This window comes from Ruditapes philippinarum, unplaced genomic scaffold, assembly GCF_026571515.1.
Source record: "Ruditapes philippinarum isolate M1 unplaced genomic scaffold, ASM2657151v2 ctg3393_1_1_1_1, whole genome shotgun sequence".
Classification (NCBI taxonomy): domain Eukaryota; kingdom Metazoa; phylum Mollusca; class Bivalvia; order Venerida; family Veneridae; genus Ruditapes; species Ruditapes philippinarum.
The window spans coordinates 155,578-179,879 of record NW_026856039.1 but is presented as its reverse complement, the minus strand read 5'-3'; the positions used below and the strand labels follow the sequence as shown (position 1 = coordinate 179,879).

Sequence of the window (24,302 nt, the reverse complement as noted above, 5' to 3'; positions counted from 1 at the left end):
TACTGGGCCCTGGGCTCACTTGGTCTGAAAATGATGGGCCATTTTTACCAAAGTATGGGCCTTGGGAAAATAAGTAAACATTGACCTAAATAACTGTTTAAAAAGTTTGTAGATCTGGTAATAAAACTTAAATCATATTTTAAGAAAAGTGGTTCACTTATGATTCAGTACTTAACCAATAATTAAAAATTATGCCTACATGGTATAATTTTCTAACTTTTAAATATTAACTGCAGGCAAAATATTTTTTAAATGGCTGCTCAAAAATTTGTAAGATGCGCCCATGGCCCTTTGCTGCCGATTTTCCTGCACCATTTTCATTTTTTTAGCGCCAATGGCGCAAAATCACGTCCTCGGCAGATCTCTGTCAGAATGTAATTATAAATGTACACAGATTTCTCTAATGTTAATATTTTCATGGTAATGATGAATCACAGAAATATGCCTATCGCAAAAACTTAAAATGTGTGAAATAATTTCTAAAAATACAATAAATTATCTTACAACTGTTTATATAGGTTTAAAAAGCTTTGCCATTTTTTCTCAAATGGTCACCTTAGTGCAATAACTGATTAACTACGATTTAATTTAGGACTTAACCTATTACTGCACTAAGGTGACAAAATTCCAGTTATTGCTTCAAATAAGATAAACACATATTCAACACACTCGGAATTTAGTTTTCTAGCTAAACTATTAATGTGAGTGGCAAGAAAACAAATCAATGGAAAAAAACCAGCACCATCACTGGCGTCAATAACTTTTAAAATAATACAAATTATTTTAATATTAAAATAATTTCATTTATTTTATTTAGAAAACATCGTCTGCTGTAAATATTAGTCGTCTGCTATACTGCCCCGTCAGCTTTATAAATCGTCTGCTATATTTTGTTGATACACAATCTACCTGGTTACGCTCGATAGTTTTTTTCTTACTCGAGCATAACGTGTACCCGGTATGGTATATATAAGGCAAAACCCGTGCAGAAACTCACTCTTTACACGTCTGCAGTACAGATTGACTGGTTTAAAACATTTATCTGCTATCTACATTGCCAAATTATGCCACGTGGCCGCGGATGCGTACGTCCACAAAGACTGTCGCGGAGCAACACCGCCAGGCAGCCCGAGCCAGCAAGTAGCGCAACAAGGAGCCAACAACCTTCAAACAGAGGGAGGAAACGAACGGCAGAGGTCCCGTTGGAAGATTTTGTTGACGAGAGGGTGTCGCAAACGAACGCTGGTGAGTCAAACGTAGTAGATTTTGAGCAGATAATAAGGGCTTCGAATATTATTCCACAAAATTTGACCGATAACGTTGGTTCTGCTGCAAATAATGTTTCTACGGGGTGTGGCAATATGTTACAATCTGTGGGTTTAGATAGTTCTACTGCGAATCATTCCAACGATATTTTAAATGTTTTGCCTGGAATACGTTTAGCCGATGATGATTTGGCGGCGCACGTGCCAACATCTCTTAAACAAAAAATTTGTAGAGGTGAATATGTAAATTTGATGTTATTATTGAAAGGGGCAGTCGAGCTGTCAGAATTTTGTAAAGGGACTGTGTTTAAGTTAGATAGTGAAGGTCACATAGAATCCGCTCAAAAAGAATGTAAAGAGCAGATCAATTGCATTGAGAAATGGACAAACGCATTTATTATATATGCGTCCATTTATTTATCATCACACGCTGACAAAATCTATGAAATTTTGCATTATATGTTTAATATCAGAGATTGTGCCTCGCGCCAGGGTGGTCTTTCATGGAGGACTTACGACGAGCAATTTCGTCTAAGACAGGCTATTGCTCCTCAATCATGGTCGAAAATAAACAATGAGTTATGGTGGCGCTGTGTACAAGTCAGACCAGTTTTACGTGACCAATCTAATCCTTATAGGTTTACGTGTAATGACTTTAATGCGGGAAAATGTTCTTGGCCGAATTGCCGTTTTTCCCATGTTTGTGCCACGTGTTTTGCTCCCCACCCAGCAATCAATTGTCAAACTTCAAATTCTTCAAACAAACAAAGCTTGACGAGCGGTCAATCTCAGTCGTCATTTCAAAACTCTCGGAGCAGACATTTTCAGCCACAACGGGCTAAAAGTGGACGGGGCTATTACAAAAAGTAAAATAAATAAAAGTCCGGTCATTTCATTTTCTGACACTAATGTTAACTCATTCGCTTTGGCAAAATCTCCTGTAAACGTTGAGGCTTTAAAGTTCTATTTAAAAGGATATAATGAGAAAGAAGCAAAATTCTTATTAGACGGTTTTATCAATGGCTTTCCAATTCAATACACAGGGCCACGTGTTGCACGTGAGTCAAAAAATTTACGGTCATCTCTATTAAGGCCTGATTTAATTAAAGAGCAAATAGAAAAAGAGAGAAATGCAGGAAGAGTTGCTGGCCCTTTCGACGAACGCCCTCTTCCAAATTTAATTGTGTCGCCGATCGGTTTAGTACCAAAGAAAACACCGGGGGAATTCAGGATGATCCATCATTTATCATATCCCTCCGGTAAATCTGTTAATGACTTCATTGATCCAAGTTTATGTTCAGTACAATACACAAGTTTTGATGAAGCAGTTAAAATGATTCAAGAATTAGGTCAACATTGCAAATTGTTTAAATCAGATATCAAGAGCGCATACCGTTTAATACCAATTTCCCCGAATGATTTTGAGCTACTTGGTTTTTGTTTTGATAATAAATATTATTTTGACAAGGCGCTCCCTTTCGGTGCTTCAGTGAGCTGTATTACTTTTGAACGATTTTCAAGATTTTTAGAATATAGTGTTAAATCGAAATTTACGTCAGCTAAATTGATACATTATTTAGATGATTTTCTTGGGGGTGACAGGACGTCAGAATCATGCAATCAGGCATTAAATATCTTTCAAAACACAATGACAGAGCTTGGTGTGCCTTTAGCATCGGAAAAAACTGAAGGCCCGACTGAGGTTTTAGTTTTTTTAGGTTTAGAGCTTGACACAAACCAAATGACAATCAGAATTCCGTCAGAAAAAATAGAGGAGATCAAAGAAAAAATTTTTGAGGTGTTATCACACTCGAAATCAACTCTTAAAAAATTACAATCTTTAATTGGTTCACTCCATTTTTGTTGTAGAGCTATTGTTATTGGTCGCCCTTTCATTAGACGTTTAATTAATTCAATTTGTGGGCTAACAAAGTCGTATCACCGCGTACGATTAAAGAAAGAGGTTCGACGGGACTTGAACATATGGCTTATATTTTTAAAGAAATATAATGGCGTGTCTGTGTTTCATGACAAATTTTGGGTTTCAAACGAAGATGTAGAATTATTTTCGGACAGCGCGGGTGGTGTCAATTGTGGTTTCGGAATTTACTTTCAAGGTCATTGGTGCCAAGGGAAATGGCCAGACGATTGGCACTCACGCGGTCTTACGGCCGATATCACTGTTTTGGAGTTATTCCCAATTGTTGTGGCAATATTTATTTTTGGTTCTAAATTGATAAATAAAAAAATAAGATTTAACTGCGATAACATGGCAGTGGTAGACATTTTGAATAAGGCTTCGTCTAGGTCTGAAACAGTAATGTGTCTTGTAAGACTTCTTGTATTGCATTGTATGAAACTTAATATTTTATTGAAAGCAGTTCATGTCCCAGGTCGTTATAATGTAATTTGTGATGCATTGTCACGTTTTCAGTTGAAAAAATTCAGAGAATTAGCTCCGGAAGCAGATCAGCAACCTCACCCAGTCCCAGAATTCCTCTGGAGCGTCTTCGATTTAGAGCTCGAACATTGTTACAAGGTGGATTAGCGCCAAATACTAGATCAACATACGATACAGCGTTGAACGCTTTTCGGATATTTCTATCCGAATATAATCTGTCATTACAATGGCCAATTTCAATTCAGAATATTGTCTTTTTTATTTCGTATTGTTTTGAGAGGGGCATGGCTTCAAAAACTATAACCACATATGTTGCCGGCTTGAATTATTTTCATAAACTTTCTGGATTTTACGATATATCAAAAATATTCATGGTTAGCAAACTGCTTGAAGGTTGCAAAAAATCTCGTAAATCACATGATAATCGGGCTCCGATAACAAAACAGGTTTTGAAAATTTTATGTGACATGTTACCATTATGTTGCTACAATGCTTACGAGACTAGATTATTTACCACATTATTTATATTCGCATATTTTGGTTTATTTCGCATAAGTGAGCTGGTCGTTCCAAAAGTACTGGAAAGTCGGGACGTACTATGGAATTCGGACATATCAATTATAGATAATAGCAAGGTGCTTATTTGTCTCCGTCATTCAAAAACTAATAAAACCGGTGTTCCGGTATATCTAAAATTGCCTAAAGAAAAGGACAATTTATGTCCAGTAAATGCCTTATCTAATTTCCTTTCTATGCGACCTAAAACACAGGGCCCCCTATTCATTCATAACGATAGTTCACCAGTAACGGGAACTCAATTTTCAGCAGTTTTGTCGAAATGCGTTTTAAGAGCCCGCTTGTCATTTGGATGTTGTTACAAAACTCATAGTTTTAGAATTGGCAGAGCTACTGATCTCGCCATTATGGGCGTTCCTGCAAAAGCTATAATGAAAGCCGGTAGATGGAATAGCGATTGTTACAAATTGTACATTAGATAAAAAAAATATATATATATATCATTTGATAAAAAAATAACTTTTCATAAGCAATTTCGGGCAGTTTGTATTTTGATTTCACGATATGTTTATTCTATATTTAGACATCTGGGTCATCGGGGACTCGATCCCGTACTGGGCAGGCAATCATGCAATACAAACTGGGAAGAAAAATTTGAGACTACCAGGACAAACAATTGCATGGCTAGGGGTTCGAGGTCTGCGATGGTCCACACTTCGACGGGAAATTGAAGCTAAGGTTCTCCTATCACCTGCTCCATCGTTAATACTTATTCATTTAGGTGGTAATGATTTAGTTCACTCTCATGCCTATGATATTAAAGGGACAATACAGGATGAAGTATCTTACCTTCACGACGCATTTCCGTCCGCTTGCATTATTTGGATTGATATTTTACCCAGAAGAGTGTGGGGGAAATTTGATAACAAGTCTATGAATCTTAAACGTAAAAGAGTAAATCGTTTAGGTCGACACATAGTTAGTTCCTTAAGTAAGTTTGATATTGTCAAACCAGATATTGACATTGAAACGGCGTTTTATCGTGAGGACGGTGTCCATTTAAATTTAGTTGGTCTAGAGTTCTATCTTGACTATTTAAGAGATGCTATGCTAAAAAATCTATAATGGAATTTTTGGGTGATAAATTCGTTGAATTTATTGTGGCGGAAAAATTCTGTCGATTGAGGGGTAGGCAGGCCTCGCAATTTAATGTATTCGCAATTCATGTTTTTCGAATATTTTAGCTGGTTAGGGTCACCTTGTTTTTGGGCTGGTCTAATCGCCTAAAGATAGGAACCTTGACCTTGTAGGTTAAATTTTAAATGCTCACACGGTACTTTCTAATTATTATACGGTCTAACAGTAATTGTGTTGACTCGTTAATAGGTTTTGCCCTTAGTACTCGGCAATTCCTAACTAGCCTTGCTTTATTGCCTTGCATTGCCTTGCCTTGCATTGTACAGCCTTTGCTGTTGCTGTTTAACATTAACTCGGATTGTGGAACCATTCATCTCTTGGTCTAATCATTGGTGAGTGGTTTTATTGTTCGTCGTTAATGGTACCGATGCTTGCGGTAGTATGTTACCAGTGGTATATACATGTAGGTTGCCGTTAATATTAGAAGTACAAAAACAATAGAAATGTTAAAAATGAAGTCAATTACGCAATTTTTATTTGTGTACAGTTGCGTACAGTTTTGTCGAGTTGTGTACAGTTGTGTACAGTTTGTAGAAAATACTGCCTCCCTTCGGTCGTCGGAATTTTTTCTCACAAGACTCGACATGGTCAAATCTGTCTTGTCTCGAGCGGCCAAATTATCCAACCAATAGTTTTTCGTATAATTCAAAAGTTTTTCATCTGTGTATATGTGATTAAGTTTCTTTTCACGTAAACTTATTAAAAGAAATATTAGTAATTTGATATTGTGTTTGTGTTTCATTTTCGAATATTTAAATAATACAAATTATTTTAATATTAAAATAATTTCATTTATTTTATTTAGAAAACATCGTCTGCTGTAAATATTAGTCGTCTGCTATACTGCCCCGTCAGCTTTATAAATCGTCTGCTATATTTTGTTGATACACAATTTACCTGGTTACGCTCGATAGTTTTTTCTTACTCGAGCATAACGTGTACCCGGTATGGTATATATAAGGCAAAACCCGTGCAGAAACTCACTCTTTACACGTCTGCAGTACAGATTGACTGGTTTAAAACATTTACCCGCCCGCCACACCCCATTTGCTTAATTATAAATAACTGTCATTTTATGAGTTATCATATCGATCATAAAGGTGACGTCACAGTTTAACATATTTTGGTAAACTGTATATAAGCGTGTGTTTGTCATTGTTTATTTTGATGTAGATACTGCTGTGACTTTTTATACTTTGCAGGCTGTTGTTATAGACATGTTTTTGTGGACTTCCAAGGAAAATAATTATGGGAGAATATGCCACTACATCTCAGACTATGGAGCCGCAAATACACACAAGGATATTATTGACGTGTGAAGTTAGTTAAAATAATAATGTGTTAAATATGGTTAAAATAAAACGTGCCAGATATGTGTTAATGATAACTGTAAATTCAGAAGTGCAGGACTTGTAGCGCGGTGTTAGTGGTATAAACTGTTATGCTATAATTGTTGCTAAGTCTTCATGTCAGAGATTTTGATGAACATTGTTGACATTTTAAACTGAAATAACATTCTCCATATTATATTTTCCTTGGACGCATATAGTAATGCGATTGTAATTGTTGATGAGTTTAATCACTGTTTGGCCACATTTGGCCATTGACTCAATTTATTCTTTGTCGCTCTAAAGCGGAAAAATTCTGTCGATTGAGGGGTAGGCAGGCCTCGCAATTTAATGTATTCGCAATTCATGTTTTTTCGAATATTTTAGCTGGTTAGGGTCACCTTGTTTTTGGGCTGGTCTAATCGCCTAAAGATAGGAATCTTGACCTTGTAGGTTTAATTTTAAATGCTCACACGGTACTTTCTAATTATTATACGGTCTAACAGTAATTGTGTTGACTCGTTAATAGGTTTTGCCCTTAGTACTCGGCAATTCCTAACTAGCCTTGCTTTATTGCTTTGCATTGCCTTGCCTTGCATTGTACAGCCTTTGCTGTTGCTGTTTAACATTAACTCGAATTGTGGAACCATTCATCTCTTGGTCTAATCATTGGTGAGTGGTTTTATTGTTCGTCGTTAATGGTACCGATGCTTGCGGTAGTATGTTACCAGTGGTATATACATGTAGGTTGCCGTTAATATTAGAAGTACAAAAACAATAGAAATGTTAAAAATGAAGTCAATTACGCAATTTTTATTTGTGTACAGTTGCGTACAGTTTTGTCGAGTTGTGTACAGTTGTGTACAGTTTGTAGAAAATACTGCCTCCCTTCGGTCGTCGGAATTTTTTCTCACAAGACTCGACATGGTCAAATCTGTCTTGTCTCGAGCGGCCAAATTATCCAACCAATAGTTTTTCGTATAATTCAAAAGTTTTTCATCTGTGTATATGTGATTAAGTTTCTTTTCACGTAAACTTATTAAAAGAAATATTAGTAATTTGATATTGTGTTTGTGTTTCATTTTCGAATATTTAAATAAACATAATTACCAAAAAAAAGTTTTACCAAAATTAAAGTAAATGTGTTAAAGATCCTGTATGTTTTGTAATTGAGGTTGTACACCACGTGTTAATGTGTTTATTTAAGGTCGCAGCCGGAAAGCCCATATGGGCGACCGTACACTCAAGTCGGGCCATCCTAGAGCGTCCCGCCGAGATTTTTTTGACGATTTTTTTCCAGCTTTATTGGTGGAGGAAGACCCCAGGTGCCCCTCCGGGTATTATTTCAGGCACGAGCGGATAGCTGGGGCCATCCTTAAAAATATGTTTGTTTGCAGTAACGCGACCGACTCACAAAATTTGCCCTACTCAAAATTTTTTTTCATGGTCTGGATAAAAAAAATTTTTTTGAATCAGAAAATTATGCCTTTTGCTTTGTTTTCATTCTGTTAAAGGTTAATAGAAGAAATAAAATGTAGGTCTTACTAAATTAGAATTCAGTTATCAATTTATTAATTGTTACCAGATTATCAAAGCATATATTGTCCAGCATTTTGAAATTCCATGTTTATTTGGGAGTACAGTTCAATAAAAAAAAAATCGACCTACCTACCCACCTTGAAAATTCTGGGTCGGGTTACTGCAAACAAACAATTTTTTAAGGATGGCCTGGGTAGAACCACCGACCTTCCGTAAGCCAGCTGGATGGCTTCCTCACATGAAAGATTTCGACCCGAGTGAGGCTCGAACCTACAGCAGTGAGGGACCTGTGATCTCAAGTCAGCGACCTTAACCACTCGGCCACGGAGGTCCCACTCTTACTTGAAATTATATATGTACTGTATATAATTATGCTAATACAACAATGTTCAAACATTGAAGAATATGTAAATTATGTACTGCAAATATTTGTCCATATTAAATGAAATCATTAAATTATATACATTCATTTCTTATTGGAAAATTTGACTTAGATATTTATAGAAAACAAATTTCTAATTACCTCCCTTTATTTACATAATATATTAAATTCTGTAATATCTTTATAAATAATGCTTTTTGGAACTTACAATATTGATAAATCTTAATTTGAGCATCATATTTTTTTATATAAAACCATAAAAAAATGTGTTACAGGATTTTTAAGTATAAATAAAATATAGCTAATAATAATTCAAGCAAGTATTTTAACATACCAAATATACCACACAGAAACCCTATTCCTATTTGACAGTATCCACACCAAAATGGCCAGTATGGCAACAGGGCTCGGGACGGTGAAAATATCGTATCATCTTCAGTTGTGTTCGTGTTTGAAGAAGATGACTGAATGTTCCCAGCTGTTTCTATGGTATCATCATCGATCTGGTGATACGGAAATCTCATCTTGCAATCAATTACAGCTTAACCTGTAAGTATTACAACAATTAAAACAAGCAAATTCTATCCAAAATTGATATTTCCAGTCAAATGTTTCAAATCAAATCCTGGCATTTATCACGTTAATGGGGAAATAAATATTTGGGAGTGCAGATATCAATATCTGACACACTAAACAGATGACCAATCCACAGATCCCCCTAAGGGTCAGACCCTGACACCACCTTGCTACATCCTGTGTCGAAAAACAGGGTTTTTTTTTTTAAGTGATAATTTATTACATTTTTTTATTTTTCCCTTCTTTCTCTATGTAAAATTTTTCCCCTGCCTCTGAAAAAAATGGGGGGGGGGGATTCTCAAAAATAGTTGTGAATTCCCCACCCCCCTCCTAGAACAGTTACTGCACATCTAAGTCAATTATCAAAATCAATTAAACATTTAACAAAAGTGGGACATCTGTCTCACTCATAAATCAATTTCCATGTAAAATTGAAAAAAATCCCATTTACCTAAAAAAACTGCAAATAAAACAGAAACTCTTAACTATTGACCCTGATTTATTATCAACACTGTCTGGTACAATGTATGTGAAAAATGGTGCAGAATCTCTGTGTTACAATGATTCCACCCATCTTGAACAACAGGAAGGTAGATCTACATATATATTTTCTTTGTATTTAGACAAATGTGTTTTATAGTTAATGAAATGGTGCTGCCATAAATTAGGCAGTGTCAATTGTCATAATTTTGCATAACCTTTCAGATGAAGTAAGAATCACTTTTTATTAAATGTTTTTTGATAGCGAGCTCGACGAGCTGGCCCAAAGAGCTTTACGGTAACGCGAGTACCTGCTAAGTGATGGTTTTGAAACCTTTCGTCCGAAGTACCGAATTGGACACATCGCAACTTTTCGAATTAAAAGATAACGATAAAAGCCGATGTACTCTGATTGAAAACAGAAGCGTGGACTGGTGTCCTGCGCACTTATATAGGAACCATAATAGAAAGGTCGAACCAGAATAAACAGAAACAGTGTATAAACTACCGAATGACAATTTTAAAACGGAAAATGTAAAATAAAAATAAACTATTTTACAGTAAAAGAAAATCGAGCTCGCTTTGAGGCTTTGCCTTTTTCATATTAGTTTAATTAACATTTTATTGACATTGCAAGTAAATTTTATGTCTTGGAATACGAGACAAGTTCCTGTCATTCTACAGTGTATTTAAGGAACCAGGACACAGATGGTCAAACTATTAACTTGTCAAAGAGGCATCGAGATAATTTCTGAAATGCAGTCTATAAAATGGGTCAAATGTTCATGCCCAATTCATTAGGCTACATGGTGTATAGTTTGCGTATGGGCTCAGAATGCCAAAGTATGACATAAACATAAAGGCTGAGGAACTTTTTCGTATTGGTTGGCCAAGAGAATGTTTTACGGAGTCTAAAAATTTGAGTTTAATCTTTAATTTTAAATCATTGACACTTGATGGACATTGGGATTAAATATTCCTCTGGAAATGGTTATAAAACAAGTTTTATGGTAAGATGCTTGCCCCTTGGCATCAGACAGCATCTGTGTTAAAATGACGGCAATCTCCTGGATTGGACCCTTATGTATTTTTCAGGTCTTAAACTTGTTATAATACACTAAAGAAAACGGAATAAACCTTACAGTACTGGACAAGCGAAACCCGCAAAAGTCGCGTTATGCCGCGAGTGTAGTCTATGACGCAACGGGACACTATGCGGTAAAACATCAACGTGTGCAAGTTCGCCGAATTTCATGGCCGTTCACGAAAAATCGCCGCGAGGTATCGCCGTAATTTACGGCGAATCTTCAGCAATAATTGTATTAGAAAGTACTACTTGGTCATTCCCGTGGTCTTTAATTTTGAAAACTTTAAAATCCAGGATATAGCCAAAATGACATGTTAAAATTTTGTTGTTGTTTTTTGACAGTTGTTGTGATCTGTGAGTTCATAATTCTAAAATTTATGTGACAAGTCATAAATGTTACCTTAACTATGTATTGATGTCATTTCAAAATATTTATCAATAAAAGTGTAATTTTGGAAAATAAAAAATGCGGAAATTCTTACTTATATCTGATCACCTCACCTATGTTTTGACAGTTATCGCACCTCACGTGATTATCGGTGCAGCATAAAATTTGTAAACTGTTATATTCGCTTTACAAAGAGTGATTTTCACAGTAAGCAAAAAAACAATTAAAAAGCACGCGCCTGTCAATCAAAATTGAATGGGTTAGAATAGATTTTTTCATAATATTGCAATTGAAAAAAACAAATTTGAAAGTCTCTGTCCAACTTAAGACCAAAAGTTATGTACTATACTTAAATTATTACAAATAAATAACGGCACCGTTTTTCAAGTTGCTAAGACGACCAGGTTATTTACCAATAGGTGTAAAAGTAATTTATTACCTGTCCAAAAGCTCCCCACTTATGGTTAAATGTAATGGGAATTAAACTTTACCTCTGTAGTGCATGCACATGAATATCAACAATGTGAATAAGGAATGTGAATGGAATTTAAATGTCAGCCTTCAAGAAGGAATTTTCATATGAGAAATGTATTTGCAGTCTTTTTAGGCAATTGGTAAGGACTTCTTTGAAAAACTGTTGTGTGTAATGCATGGCCAATTTAATAACACTACCTCTAGTTGTTTTGTGAATATTTATTTTATGGACATATAAGAATGTCATTAGAGAAAATCGCTTTGACAACTTTGTGCTGAGCTTACTTTACCTGTGTCTTTACTAAATGTAGGTGCCTTAATTAGTGCTGTTTAACAGTTAAATGTTTAAATTAATAATCTTTCTGGAATACAATCTTGGAACAGTCCCAAATGGGTCTAAACCAGTAGTATACTTATAACCAAAAGTATATATTAGGTTTATTCGTCTATGGAATGGCCTACTCGTGTTTATTGTTGATGTATCCGACTTATAAATAAAATTTGTAAACTTGACTTAAGTTGACTTGACTGTGGAATGGCCTACCCGTGTCCTTACAACCTAGTCCCAGTTTAGACCTCTTTACTGGGCAGCTGCATCCTTTTTACCAGTTCTAATTCAGCTTTGCTTTTAACTTTTTATCTCAGTCTTGTAGTTCTTTTAAACCTGCTTTTATCTTATACATATAAATTTGCACTTAACAAATTTGTTTTTAACAGCTATTCCCAGACAACGCGCCTGCTTAGTGTAATCGATAACGATTTTTAAAAGCAGTATATTGTAGATGTTTATTCCGTTTTCTTCAGTTTATTATTTATATACAAGCTGAAATATGCAGCGGGTCTACCTACTGGTCGGGGACCATCAACCGGACACTTTTTGAACATTTTTCCATAAAGATTTTATAATTTCAAACCTAGAGACCTGAAAATTTGACACAGTACAGCTAGGTTCTTCTCCTAACTAACAAACTAGTTTGGCTATTTCTGATTATATTGTCACTTATATTTGAGGTTCGTCAAAGAGGGTATCAAAATTACCTAAATTGTTAACACTACAGTACCATGTGTCCGGACAGATATGTACATGATCTTATTTAATTCATTTAAATGCCTTGGTGTTTTAATTTTTTATTTTTAACATGATAAACAATATTTCAGCAGCAAATGCTTACGTTTTGGATATTATATTGTTTACTCTGCATATGATTATTGCTGGTATATGAGGTCAGGTATTGCACTCTTATTTAAATGCCCAAATTTTCAACATCAGCATTCTTGAAGTAGACATAAAAATATTACCGTAGAAATAAATTTAATTACTTAATTAAAGAAGAAACATGCATTTATTGTTGTTGAAAAAAAAAGTGACTGATAGAGCGACAACCAAAGAACAAAGGAAAAAAATAAATTAAGCGTTTTTGGGGCCGTCCAGGTTTAGTGGTTGTCTGATTTTGGTGGTCCCCAACCAGTAGAGGAGTAATTAATTAAATTACACATTACAATTTACATTGCAAAATCTTAATTACATGTAGGTTACAGTTCCCATAACTTTACATGAATTTCAGAAAGTAATTTAAATCCAAATTCCATTTTATTTCAAATACAGTCATGTCAAAAAACCGCAGTGGAGGCCCTTTAAGGTATATCATTTTTAAAAGTTTATTTATTTATACAGCTCATTGATAATGTTTAAGTCAATCAGGTGCTTCAAATAAAAGAATCAGTGTTAAGTATTTTTATGTGTTTTGTGATTGCTAGTTCATGTTATGTGAGTAGGTGAACAATTAAAATTTACAGTTTCAAACAATATGCGCACCACTGCTGACCTGCAGCTCTAATAAAAATCATAGTCACACTAGAAAATTTGTATACATGAACACAATGTATAACAATTTATGTGTATAATTACCATTGGCTATCAGTCATATGATATTATTACACAGTTCTTAAAGGCCCATTATGCCCCATAATGCTTTTCTTTTTTTTCACAAAAGCTTTTGATTTTAGGTGTCTTGTTATAGTTTCCAACAAATTACTAATTACAATAATGTAGCTATTTTCCGGAACCATTATTTGCTTGTTGGCAATAATAGGACAGATATTAGTGATTAAGTATTTTTTTTTTGGAAGTAAAAATACTGCTTTGTTTTAATTTTGCTACTTTTAAGACAATTAATTTCACATTTAGCACTACTTTAGTTCAGGTGAACAAATATCTAACTCTAAAACCATTATTTAAACATTATAAAACTTATTTGTGCCCTTTCTGAAACAGAAAGACCCTGCTGAAAAGCAGAAAAATCATATTCATTTCTGAGGCAATTAATATGCCTTTAACCTATTGAGTGAAAGACCTTTTGAATTATATCATTTCATTAGTCAGGAAGCAGAAAAGCTTGTTTTACATGTATATTTGTTTTATATTATTGAATAAGAAGGTGTTTAATGCAAATTAAATAAACACTGTAAAAATAAGTGTAAAAACTTTCACACTTAAAGCACAACAAGACTTTGTAAACAAACATTTAGTACTAACACCTAAACAAAAGATATGACTGTGTTGTCTTTTTAAAGTTTGACTTTTAACTTTGAACCTTTAATCTTCCTACAGTGTTTGCTATATTTGCGACAGTTTAATCAGATTACTATAGGGTTTTATACAAGAAATAAGTTAACAAGATTATACCTGTATATGTATACTAATAGCAAGTAGCTCTTATGGCAATGAAACAGACTTGCAACATATAGTAAGAGATTATTGTTACCCAGAATATTGTAATGAAAAATTCTTTTTTGCCATTTTTTCTTTCGTAACTTTAAAATCATTTTAAGTACTAAACCTTTCAATATGTAACATTAAAATCAGAAAAGTTTTCGTTTACTGTATAAGTGGTTAAGTGAGTGACATGGAAATATTGGTGAATTTCGTGAATTGATGAAAATTGCTAAAATTTCCTTTGGTGTTATTTTTCATCAACCAACATGTCTTTCTAAGATTCTACCCTGGCATGATTGGCTAATATTTTCTCATGCAAAATGTCTGGAATTTTAAATTCGCTAACTTTTTGACATGCAGGAATATCCACTTATAGGGTAAAATGTATTTTACATGTACTTGTGAAAAAAAAATTTATGACTGTAAAAATAATATTGGTCTATAGGTCTATACTGTACAAATATATGTATACATGGCAAATTGAGTGCATTTGTATGTTAAGGTATTGAAATCAGGAGTTAACACATTTAAAGGTGATTTATTTGTTCTTTTTCAGTCAGTATTTGTTCAACGACAAAAGTTCATAAATACCTTTTATAGGCAATGAATTGAATTTTAATCAGTTACAAATACATGTCTATGATTAATGACATTAGAAATTGAAGATCTTGCTGTCTCGTTCAAATTCTGAATGCACAGATCATATTTGTGAATTTCATTACTTTTGTATTGAATGAGATTTTCGTAAAGTATTATCCTAACTCTTGCCTGCTATAAGTTTGATGACTTTCATGATTTATACTGCTTCACAATCAATATTATGTCTCCAATATAATTACGGGGAGATATTTACTTATGTCAACAACAAACGTGTCCAATAAACACCGTATTGTTACACTTTCAATTCCCGAAGTAATAAATTCTAATTTTAATGGAATGACAGTTGAATGTTTATGAAAGATATGACATTGTGGCACTGTTTACTTTATTGGAACTGCAGCGTTAAGATTTGTATGAAAAAACCGTTACAGGGCGTTTTGGCAGCGTTCACTTTTCAAATTGAAGGTAAACAAAGTAAAGAAAAGTTTAGTTTATTACTGGTTTATTATAAACTTTATATTTACCGAGGTAGAAAGAAATGGGTAGGGCTGATTTTCAAACTTGAAACTGGTGAGATATTTTTTTTAATATTTGCATGCATTTAAACTAAATATTTATTCTGATCTCATAATGTTAAGAAAAAACCTTCTATAAGATAGTTATGATTATTTAATACCTGAATAACTTCAATATAATTATGCAATATTTTAATGATTGTGTATTTCACAAAATTGAAAATATCCACAGAGTATTATTTTAAACTTTTGAAAATTATCATTTAATTTAACGTTTAGTTGTTTACAATCAAGGTATTGATATATGAAAAATAAAAATGATAAATGTTTTAATACCATCAACACTTTCATAATGAAGCTTCATGTGAATCATTTTGAATAATTGATTAACTTCTTTTGAAACGTCAGTTGTTCTATTCTGCTGCAGATTCATGTCTGAAATAATGCACACTTAAGGGGCACAAGTCCTGAGGTCTTCCACCAACAGTTAAAAACTGGAAATTCGATGCATGACCTTTACTGTATTGGTGCACATTTTTAATATGCGTGATTCAAGGTGCAATGTAAAAAAACAGCATAAAGCAATGATGGCCTTGGTAGCTTAATTACCAAAACATTTAACTGTAAAATGGCAATACGCACTAGCATAGAGAAAGCATAGCAAAATGGTTTCTTTCTATAAAATAAAGAAACGCAGAATTAACATTTTATAAATTTAAGCAAAAATAGTACTAATGCACCTTTTTTCATGCATTAACATCTACAGAAGTCCTTGGACTTTAAGAAACCCCTAATCTTGTGGGCTCAGACTTTAAATACATCTTTGTGCTTCGGCAGATGTTAATGTACATTAAAAGGTGCAATAGCCTTCTTTTGACATTTTATTACAATGCAGTTGTACACTCATGTATTAAATAAAATTTGTTCAGGATGCTTTGATTCTTTAGGAAATCTAAATTCTGACATCTCTGCTAAACTAGTTGATTTAAACAGAACAGAACAGTTTTAGATTTGAACCAAGTCTATGCTACTCTTCTATATAAATGCAATACATATAATACAAAAGTCAAATCAATTATCGTATGAATACTGAGAGAGAGATAAATAAAATTGTGAAATACATTATATGCAAACAGATATGAGTCATAAAATCAAATTTATTCCAATGCTATCTGAATGAACAGCCAAGAATATGAAAATGTTTGCCACAATATTAATGAATTATTTACCCTGTACCTGGTCAGATTTGTTTGATATAAATATATAAGACAAATTTGATTATTGCAAAAGTATACATAAGTTATGCAACTTTGTTGAGTGACATCGCTTTATTCTGGTTCAATTTACTTGTATTATGTTAAATCTCTCCTGTCCTACAGTAATTCAATCTTGAAAAAAGATCTCAGGGATTTTTTCCAGGATTTTGGGAACACGACTATTACAGTGAAGAAGCCCTTATATTTGCAAAGATTTTAGAATTTTTATTCAATATTTTTTTTTTGTAACTTTCAATGGGGAATTTTTTCCTCTGGATTGGGAAAATAATATACTTATTTTCAATTGGGAATATGACCCAATAACGGCTATAAAATAAGCCAAAAAAGAATCCCTGAATTATCTAGTCTAAGTCATCAATAAGAATATTTCAGCGTTGTTCTGACCACTCTTAAGTGAACAATGGTTATGCTGTTTATTCATTGAAGCTGTTGTAAGGCTTAGATCAAAGTATGGTATGTGATCTGACCATTAGGACTGATTCATGAGATAATCAACACACAGTGTTCATCAATATCATTTGAGCCGTGTCATGACAAAACCGACATAATGGGTTTGCGACCAGCATGGATCTAGACCAGCCTGCACATCGGCTTAGTCTGATCAGGATCCATGCTGTTTGCTATCAGTTTCTCTACCTGTAATAGGGTTTGTAAGCGAACAGCATGGATCCTGATCAGACTGCGCGGATGCGCAGGCTGGTCTGGATCCATGCTGGTTGCAAACCCATTTTGTTGGTTTTGTCATGACACGGCTCATTTGAAAAACCTTTGTTTTGGATTAATCAACACGCAGCTTACTGATCATTTGAAGACATCCCAGCTTTTACTAGCTGAAAAAGATCTATGCAAAAAAAAAAATCAACACATTAGTAAGAAGTACACTGGTATGTACCTCACTAAATGGCAGAACAACTGTCCTTTAAGCTGTGAAGCATCAGACAAATAAAATAATATTTCAGAAAAAATTTTCCCTTCCAAAATTGCATTATGACCATTAAGTGGGGGAGGGGGGTGAGGCATTTATTAAAGTAAATATGTTTGGTGTTAAACAAGTTTTCGTAATAATGGTTTTATAGTTTATGTGATACATTTTTATGATACATTTTTGTGTTTACTATTATCATGAAATGAATTCTGAAAGATTTGAATAAAATTATGGATATACTCTCGGGTGAGTAGATTTTTTTCCTTATCATCTAAGTGGGGGGATTATTAGGGGAGGGTTGTTAAAAAGGAATTTTATGGTATGTTACATTTGAATTTTTTTTAACAGTATGTTTTATTTGAGTTTTCTTTATTTTTCAGTAAAGACTAGTCAGTATGCCAGCAAGCAAAGATCCTAAATCTTATGTCCGGCCAGTCCCCTTGCCCGTCCCATCATGCAAGGGGGTTAAATTACTGGCTAGAGATAAGTTAAATTTCAATCTAGAGAGCCCATCACGAGAGGAAGTGTTCATAAGTAATTACTTCCGTCGTCAGAATCAGTTATCTAACATGGGCTTCCGATCAGCGAGTCACAAACCTTACATGGGAATAGGCGATCCTTTCTACCTCGATGAGAAAAAGATGATATTGCATGCACTTGGCCAGTGGACTGAGGTATATATATGAGCCGCGTCATGACTAAACCAACATAATAGGTTTGCGACCAGCATGGATCCAGACCAGCCTGCGCATCCGCGCAGTCTGATCAGGATCCATGCTGTTCGCTATCAGTTTCTTTACTTGTTAGAAGGTTTGTAAGCGAACAGCATGGATCCTGATCCATGCAGTCTGTTTGCAATAGCACTGTGTTGGTTTTGCCATGGCGCGGCTCATTTCTTTTTGGCTAAACAGTAAATTATATTTATATATTGAACAGTATGGACCCTGATCAGACTGCGCGGATTCGCAGGCTGGTCTGGATCCATGCTGGTCGCAAACCCATTATGTTGGTTTTGTCATGACATGTCTCATATCATGAAACCATTATACCATGCTTCAGTTATTGAATTGTGGGTCTATCAGCCTCTTTTGCTGTCAATTAGGACCCCAGACATGTCACCAGTCATGTCCTTAAAGGGTCAATTTTGAAGCACATATTTCAGACACTGCTGAAGACCTGTTCTAGTAGAAAACTAATAAGGAGAGAAACTTTTTTGCTTAAAATGTATGAAGTAATTATTAGATGCTTAAAAGAAAAAAATAAACTTATTAAATTAAAATTGAATAACTAAAAGAAGGAGTACTGGTGCGACAATCTGTTTTGTTCATTTTTCTATGAGTGTCTTTTTATTTAAGTTTTAAAAAGTGTCCATTTGCCATGGTACAGATCTGTTAATGATAAAATGATATCTTAATCATAAGAATTTTGTTAGTGGGCAAATTCTTACCTACGCAAGTTATGTGTAAGTTTGAACAAGTCATTATAAAATCAAGTCCTTGTACAGAATGTATACCCTAAAAAAATTCATCAGCTAGCTATTTAAACATACTTACTTTATACTGAAGAATTTAGATAAGACCTTTTGTTAGTGATACAGTGTTTAGTTTATCTTTAATATATATGCTTATCTGACATTTATCAAAGATTGTTTCAAGTAGGTATTGTTTATGTTATACTTATTTGTTTACCTGTAAGAAAATACAATGTCAATTTCCTTTAAAGTTTTGACATTTGTAGATATAAATTGTTGATTTACAGATTGCAAATTGCGATTTAATCATGAGTTTTTGGCAGCTTTACAACCCTGTGTACAAGCTTACACACTCACACAAACATGTACATGTATATATATATACTTATAATACTGCATGTTTTTAACATGGTTTTTAATTGGATAAGCTTTATTCATATATAGTTTTTTTTATATACACGTCTGTTGACAATTTATGACGAAATCTCATTTTTTTTCTGTAAAGAAAAAGATGCTTGCTATATTATAAATTCATTATAAATATTTCTGATGGGTTATATGGCCGTAATTAAACTGCTGTTTGCTTTAAAAACGTTTACTTAACGGCTCTTTTATAACTAATAATATAATACTGCAATATTAGAGACTTAATATTATAACAGAGGGATTCAAGCTCTAAAAATAGAACATTTTACAATCTTGACCCACATTTCCTTGCACGAGATTCATTGGCCCTTGCTGTTGATCAATTTCTGCCATCTTATGTAACCAAATTCATTTACATTTTTACTGATAATAATTTACATCTTCTTAATCTTTATTTTTATTTTTTACATTCATTTTTGAAAGTCCTTTTTTTTTGCATTTTCTTTTGATTACCATAAATATTTGATAACATGGCCGCGTACAATATAAGTAAATTTCCTTGTGTCCAATATCATGTCTCGGAAAATCTCGCAAAAATGTGAACGTGTGATAGGCCGATTTCCTGATACAGATTTTAATTGTATGATGTCATGAGCTTGACCTCTCCATTTAAATATAGCTCTGTGATACTGCACATTAAGTTTTTGTAACATCTCTTTTCATTGGCTAATCATGATGTTTATAAATACTATTTATCACATACCCGTGCAGCTTTTGCGACTCCGTAAAAATGGTACTGCATATATTTTTGACATGACATCATTTGCGTTACACATAGTGTAGAGACGCGCTAAATGTGAGCATCACTATAGGGGCATCAATTGAAAAAGAATCTTTTTTACTTTGAACAGTCTTTATTTTGAGTATGTGATAAAAAGAATATTGTATTTGTGTAGGTTCATAACTGAATTTATTGAACTTGTTGAATAAAATAATATTATGGTCGCCAGAGGCTTGCGTGATATTACTTACAATTGTAATTCAACTCGTTCAATAAATTCAGTATTGAGCTTTAGACACTCGTTCAATAGTCTCTATTATACATGACAGTTGCCAATATATGAATAAAAAAAAATTCTTAAGCTTTATTATTAATTTGTTATAAAGATTCTAGACAGGTTATATGACCATATTTATATAAACATGTGTTTCCAATAAAACCTGATTTATACAGCAAAATTATAACTGTGAAAAAATCTTTATAACTGATAATATATATCGAAGTTCTATTGATGTTTAACTTCAAGATGTACGTACATTACTGCAAATATAAGTTTTAATTATCATACCACACAATCCTTTTAGCTGAGGAATGTCAATGAAAGCACAAAAATTTAACTCAACAGTCATATAAATTTGTAATGAAACTTTTATGTACAGTACATTTTAATCTAAAAAGCATTGATTTTTCAAATCAATGCTCTCTGTCAAGATTGGAAGATAAATTTGAATTTGAGAAAATATAAGGAAATGAACTATCCCTTTACATGGTTAAGCTTTTCTTATATGTAATTCACAGCCACTTCAGACTATTATAACTTCTCTTTCTTCCCAAGGACGGCATACCAATGGAACCACCAGTTGCCCTTGACATAGCTTGCATTGAACATTATTATGTCTCACCTTCAGAGTTTTCCAGCTCCCAGTTTTTAACAATTTTTATTTTTAATTTTCTTCTTTACCCCTTTTCTTTTTTTTAAACATTTTTCATCTTTCTTGCAATTTTGATGCGCATACATGTCTATGTCCCTGCTTTAGGGAATAGGGATTGACATTAATGGCAGATTATGAGATAGATTTTTTCTAATGTATATTTCAGGAACATGCAAGTTCATCCAGCAGTTCTGATGAGTCCGATGAAGAGGAAGAAAAGAAAGATACAGCACCTAAACCTGCTGTATGTCAGTTTATTACATTTGAGCCGCACCATGACAAAACTAACAAAGTACATCTGCGACCAGCATGGATCCAGACCATCCTGCACATCTGTGCAGTCTGATCAGGATCAATGCTGTTCGCTATCAGTTTCTCTACTTGATATAGGGTTTGTAAGCGAACAGCATGGATCAGGATCCATGTTGGTTGCAATAGCACTATGTTAGTTTTGTCATTGCGCGGCTCATTTCTTTTTGGCTGAACAGTAAAATATATTTATATGGTATATTACTGGGTAGAAACTTTGTAACTTAGCATTTTCTTTTTTTTTTTTTTAGCTCGACTATTCACAGAATAATCGAGCTAATGCAGTCACCCATTTGTCGGCGTCGGCGTCCCTGTGGTTAAGTTTTTGTATGGAAGCTGGTATCTCCATAACTACTGAAGGGAATGGATTGAAACTTCACACACTTGTTCTCTGTGATTATCTAAGATGATTGGCACAAGTCCCATAACTCTGATTAATATTTGCTTTTTTACATAATTATGCCCCTTTTTCGACTTAGAAATTCTTGGTTATGTTTTTGGGTGTAAGCTGGTATCTCCATAACTACTGAAGGGAATGGATTGAAACTTAACACTCTCTTGTTGTCTGTGATTATCTAAGATGATTGGCACAAGTCCCATAACTCTGATTTGCTTTTTTACATAATTATGCCCCTTTTTCGACTTAGAAATTCTTGGTTAAGTTTTTGCGTGTAAGCTGGTATCTCCATAACTACTGAAGGGAATGGATTGAAACTTCACACACTTGGTCTCTGTGATTATCTTAGATGATTGGCACAAGTCCCATGACTCTGATTTGCATTTTTGCATAATTATGCCCCTTTTTTGACTTAGAAATTCTTGGTTAAGTTTTTGTATGTAAGCTGGTATCTCAATAACTACTGAAGGGAATGGATTGAAACTTCACACTCTTGTTGTCTGTGATTATCTAAGATGATTGGCACAAGTCCCATAGCTCTGATTTACTTTTTCGCATAATTATGCCCCTTTTTTGATTCATAAATTCTTGGTTAAATTTTTGTGTGTAAGCTTGTATCTCCATAACTACTAAAGGGAATGTATTGAAACTTGAAGGGTTTGTACCTTTTTGGACAATTTTATGTATTCATATAGGTAAGCATTATTATACTCAATGAAACACCCTTGTGACAAATTTTCGAATAGTGGAGCGTTACTGTCCTCCGACAGTTCTTGTTTTTGTAGGGGGCGTCTGTGGCCGAGTGGTTAAGGTTGTTGACTTCAAACTACTTACCCCTCACCACTTTGGGTTTGAATCATGACATCGACTTTGGATTCTTTCATATGAGGAAGCTATCCTGGAGTAAGTTACGGATAGTCTGGTTCTACTAGGGTGCACATTTGTGCCTGAAATAATGCACGGAAGGGCACCTGAGGTCTTCTTCCACCAGTAAAGCTGGAATGTCGCCATATGACCTATACTGTGTTGATATGACATATTAAAAACCCAATCAAACATTAACAAACAAACAAACTGTTTTTGTAATGTTAATTTCCCATTGGCCAAATTGGAGTTATTTTTAGTTTCAATTTAAGTGTACATATACCATGTGACTAAAAGTTTTGTGCAGTTACATATTAAGGTAACCATTTTAACACCTCACTTTTTTAATGCACCTTTAATGAAAGTATTGTTTTCAAACTTAGATTATTGTATTTTGTGTTTTAGTTCACTGCAGCAAAGTTTGTATTACGGAGATCAAGGAAAGATTTAAATACTCTCAACAAGGCTGTTGTACATGGAAGGTAAAATGTTTTTGTTATTTTTATGTTAAATAATTAGATACAGTCAGAATATTCTTTTACTACATCATTTTGATAATGAAGAATTCAAAAACAATATAACCTTAAATTTTAGAACCTTATGAACCTTATGAGGCAAAATCACTTTTGCTTATATCAAATATTATTATCATTCTGTTTTTAAGTTAAAGGAAAAAAAATCATCTCAAACAACCATATTGATATTGATTTCTCTTTCTATAGTTATCTCTCTGTGAATCATGTAAGTTTATCACTTTATATTATACATATATGTCATTTCATAATAGCTCCGTAACTAAATTTGAGCCGTGCCAATTGACAAAACCAACATAATGCATTTGCAACCAGCATAGATCCAGACAAGCCTGCACATACACGTAGTCTGATCAGGATCCATGCTGTTCGCTTACAGACCCTATAACAAGTAAAGAAACTGATAACGAACAGCATGGATCCTGATCAGGCTGGTCTGGATTTATGCTGGTCGCAAACTCATTATGTTGGTTTTGTCATGGCGTGTGTCAGTTATTGAACTTTTTGTATATAATGATATATTACAAGGGAACACATTTATTTAAGGAGCTCCACTGAGGTCAGGCCTTCTTCAAATTGTTCCCAAATATATCCAGTTTCTTTATGTCATTATATTAGAACCTCGGTGGAGTCCCTTTAACGATTCTATAATCTCACTTTATATTCTCTACATACTTGTGTATTGAACCCTATCATAATTTGATATTCCAGGAACATGATCAGAAATGTGAGCCTCGGACATGGTCTGTTTGATTTGATAGACAAAGAGAAACAGCATAAAGTAAGTCTCCAATTTATTATATTCTCCAAAAAGTTCTGATAAAGCATATAAAGTTGCTAGTTTGTACTTCCTTCTTTATCAGTCATTTTAATACTGTTTCTAAAAATAGTAACAATTTGTTTTTTGACTCATATCCTACATATTTGCTGTTTTAACATTTGCCCTTTTCTATATATACATATTCTCTGTTTACATACAATAC

At 33.8% G+C, this 24,302-nt stretch overlaps 3 protein-coding genes across 13 annotated transcripts in view; 2 read left to right on the top strand and 1 right to left on the bottom strand.

Annotated features, from left to right (window-relative positions):
- Window positions 1–9,452, bottom strand: part of LOC132745208 (uncharacterized) — a 31,486-nt gene extending 22,034 nt beyond the window's left edge. Inside the window, exon 1 of one of the 2 annotated variants that reach the window (XM_060734056.1) lies at window positions 8,963–9,452. In XM_060734056.1, coding sequence (XP_060590039.1) covers window positions 8,963–9,152 — 190 coding nt within the window. In that variant the 5' untranslated portion in view covers window positions 9,153–9,452. The remainder of the gene's footprint in view (window positions 1–8,962) is intronic. The other variant, XM_060734057.1, reaches the window with a different exon arrangement.
- On the top strand, window positions 769–7,795 carry LOC132745207 (uncharacterized). 2 transcript variants are annotated; one of them, XM_060734054.1, is made up of 2 exons: window positions 769–1,245; window positions 3,700–5,006. In XM_060734054.1, exons 1-2 carry the CDS (start codon window positions 1,065–1,067, stop codon window positions 4,662–4,664), a joined length of 1,146 nt encoding a protein of 381 aa, XP_060590037.1. In that variant the 5' UTR covers window positions 769–1,064; the 3' UTR covers window positions 4,665–5,006. The 2 variants fall into 2 exon arrangements, with proteins under 2 accessions (XP_060590037.1, XP_060590038.1); XM_060734055.1 differs by having other exon boundaries at window positions 782–1,245; window positions 4,766–7,795.
- A 1,912-nt stretch (window positions 9,453–11,364) lies between the features above and the next one.
- The window catches only part of LOC132745206 (coiled-coil domain-containing protein 60-like), a 59,017-nt gene continuing 46,079 nt past the window's right edge, over window positions 11,365–24,302 (top strand). For 4 of the 9 annotated variants that reach the window (XM_060734049.1, XM_060734048.1, XM_060734046.1 and 1 more), the window contains exons 1-5: window positions 11,365–11,773; window positions 18,047–18,340; window positions 21,383–21,460; window positions 23,192–23,268; window positions 24,031–24,100. In XM_060734049.1, the coding sequence (XP_060590032.1) occupies window positions 18,062–18,340; window positions 21,383–21,460; window positions 23,192–23,268; window positions 24,031–24,100 (504 nt within the window). In that variant the 5' untranslated portion in view covers window positions 11,365–11,773; window positions 18,047–18,061. Of the gene's footprint in view, window positions 11,774–15,399; window positions 15,520–18,046; window positions 18,341–21,382; window positions 21,461–23,191; window positions 23,269–24,030; window positions 24,101–24,302 lie in introns of those variants that run through there. The other 5 variants (XM_060734051.1, XM_060734047.1, XM_060734052.1 and 2 more) reach the window with 5 other exon arrangements.

Bases quoted from the DNA above. Each gene is read 5' to 3' on its own strand.
- LOC132745207 (XM_060734054.1), top strand. From the start codon at position 1,065: ATGCCACGTGGCCGCGGATGCGTACGTCCACAAAGACTGTCGCGGAGC. The intron at 1,246-3,699 runs GTGAGTCAAACG...TCACGTTTTCAG, and splicing joins GGTGTCGCAAACGAACGCTG to TTGAAAAAATTCAGAGAATT.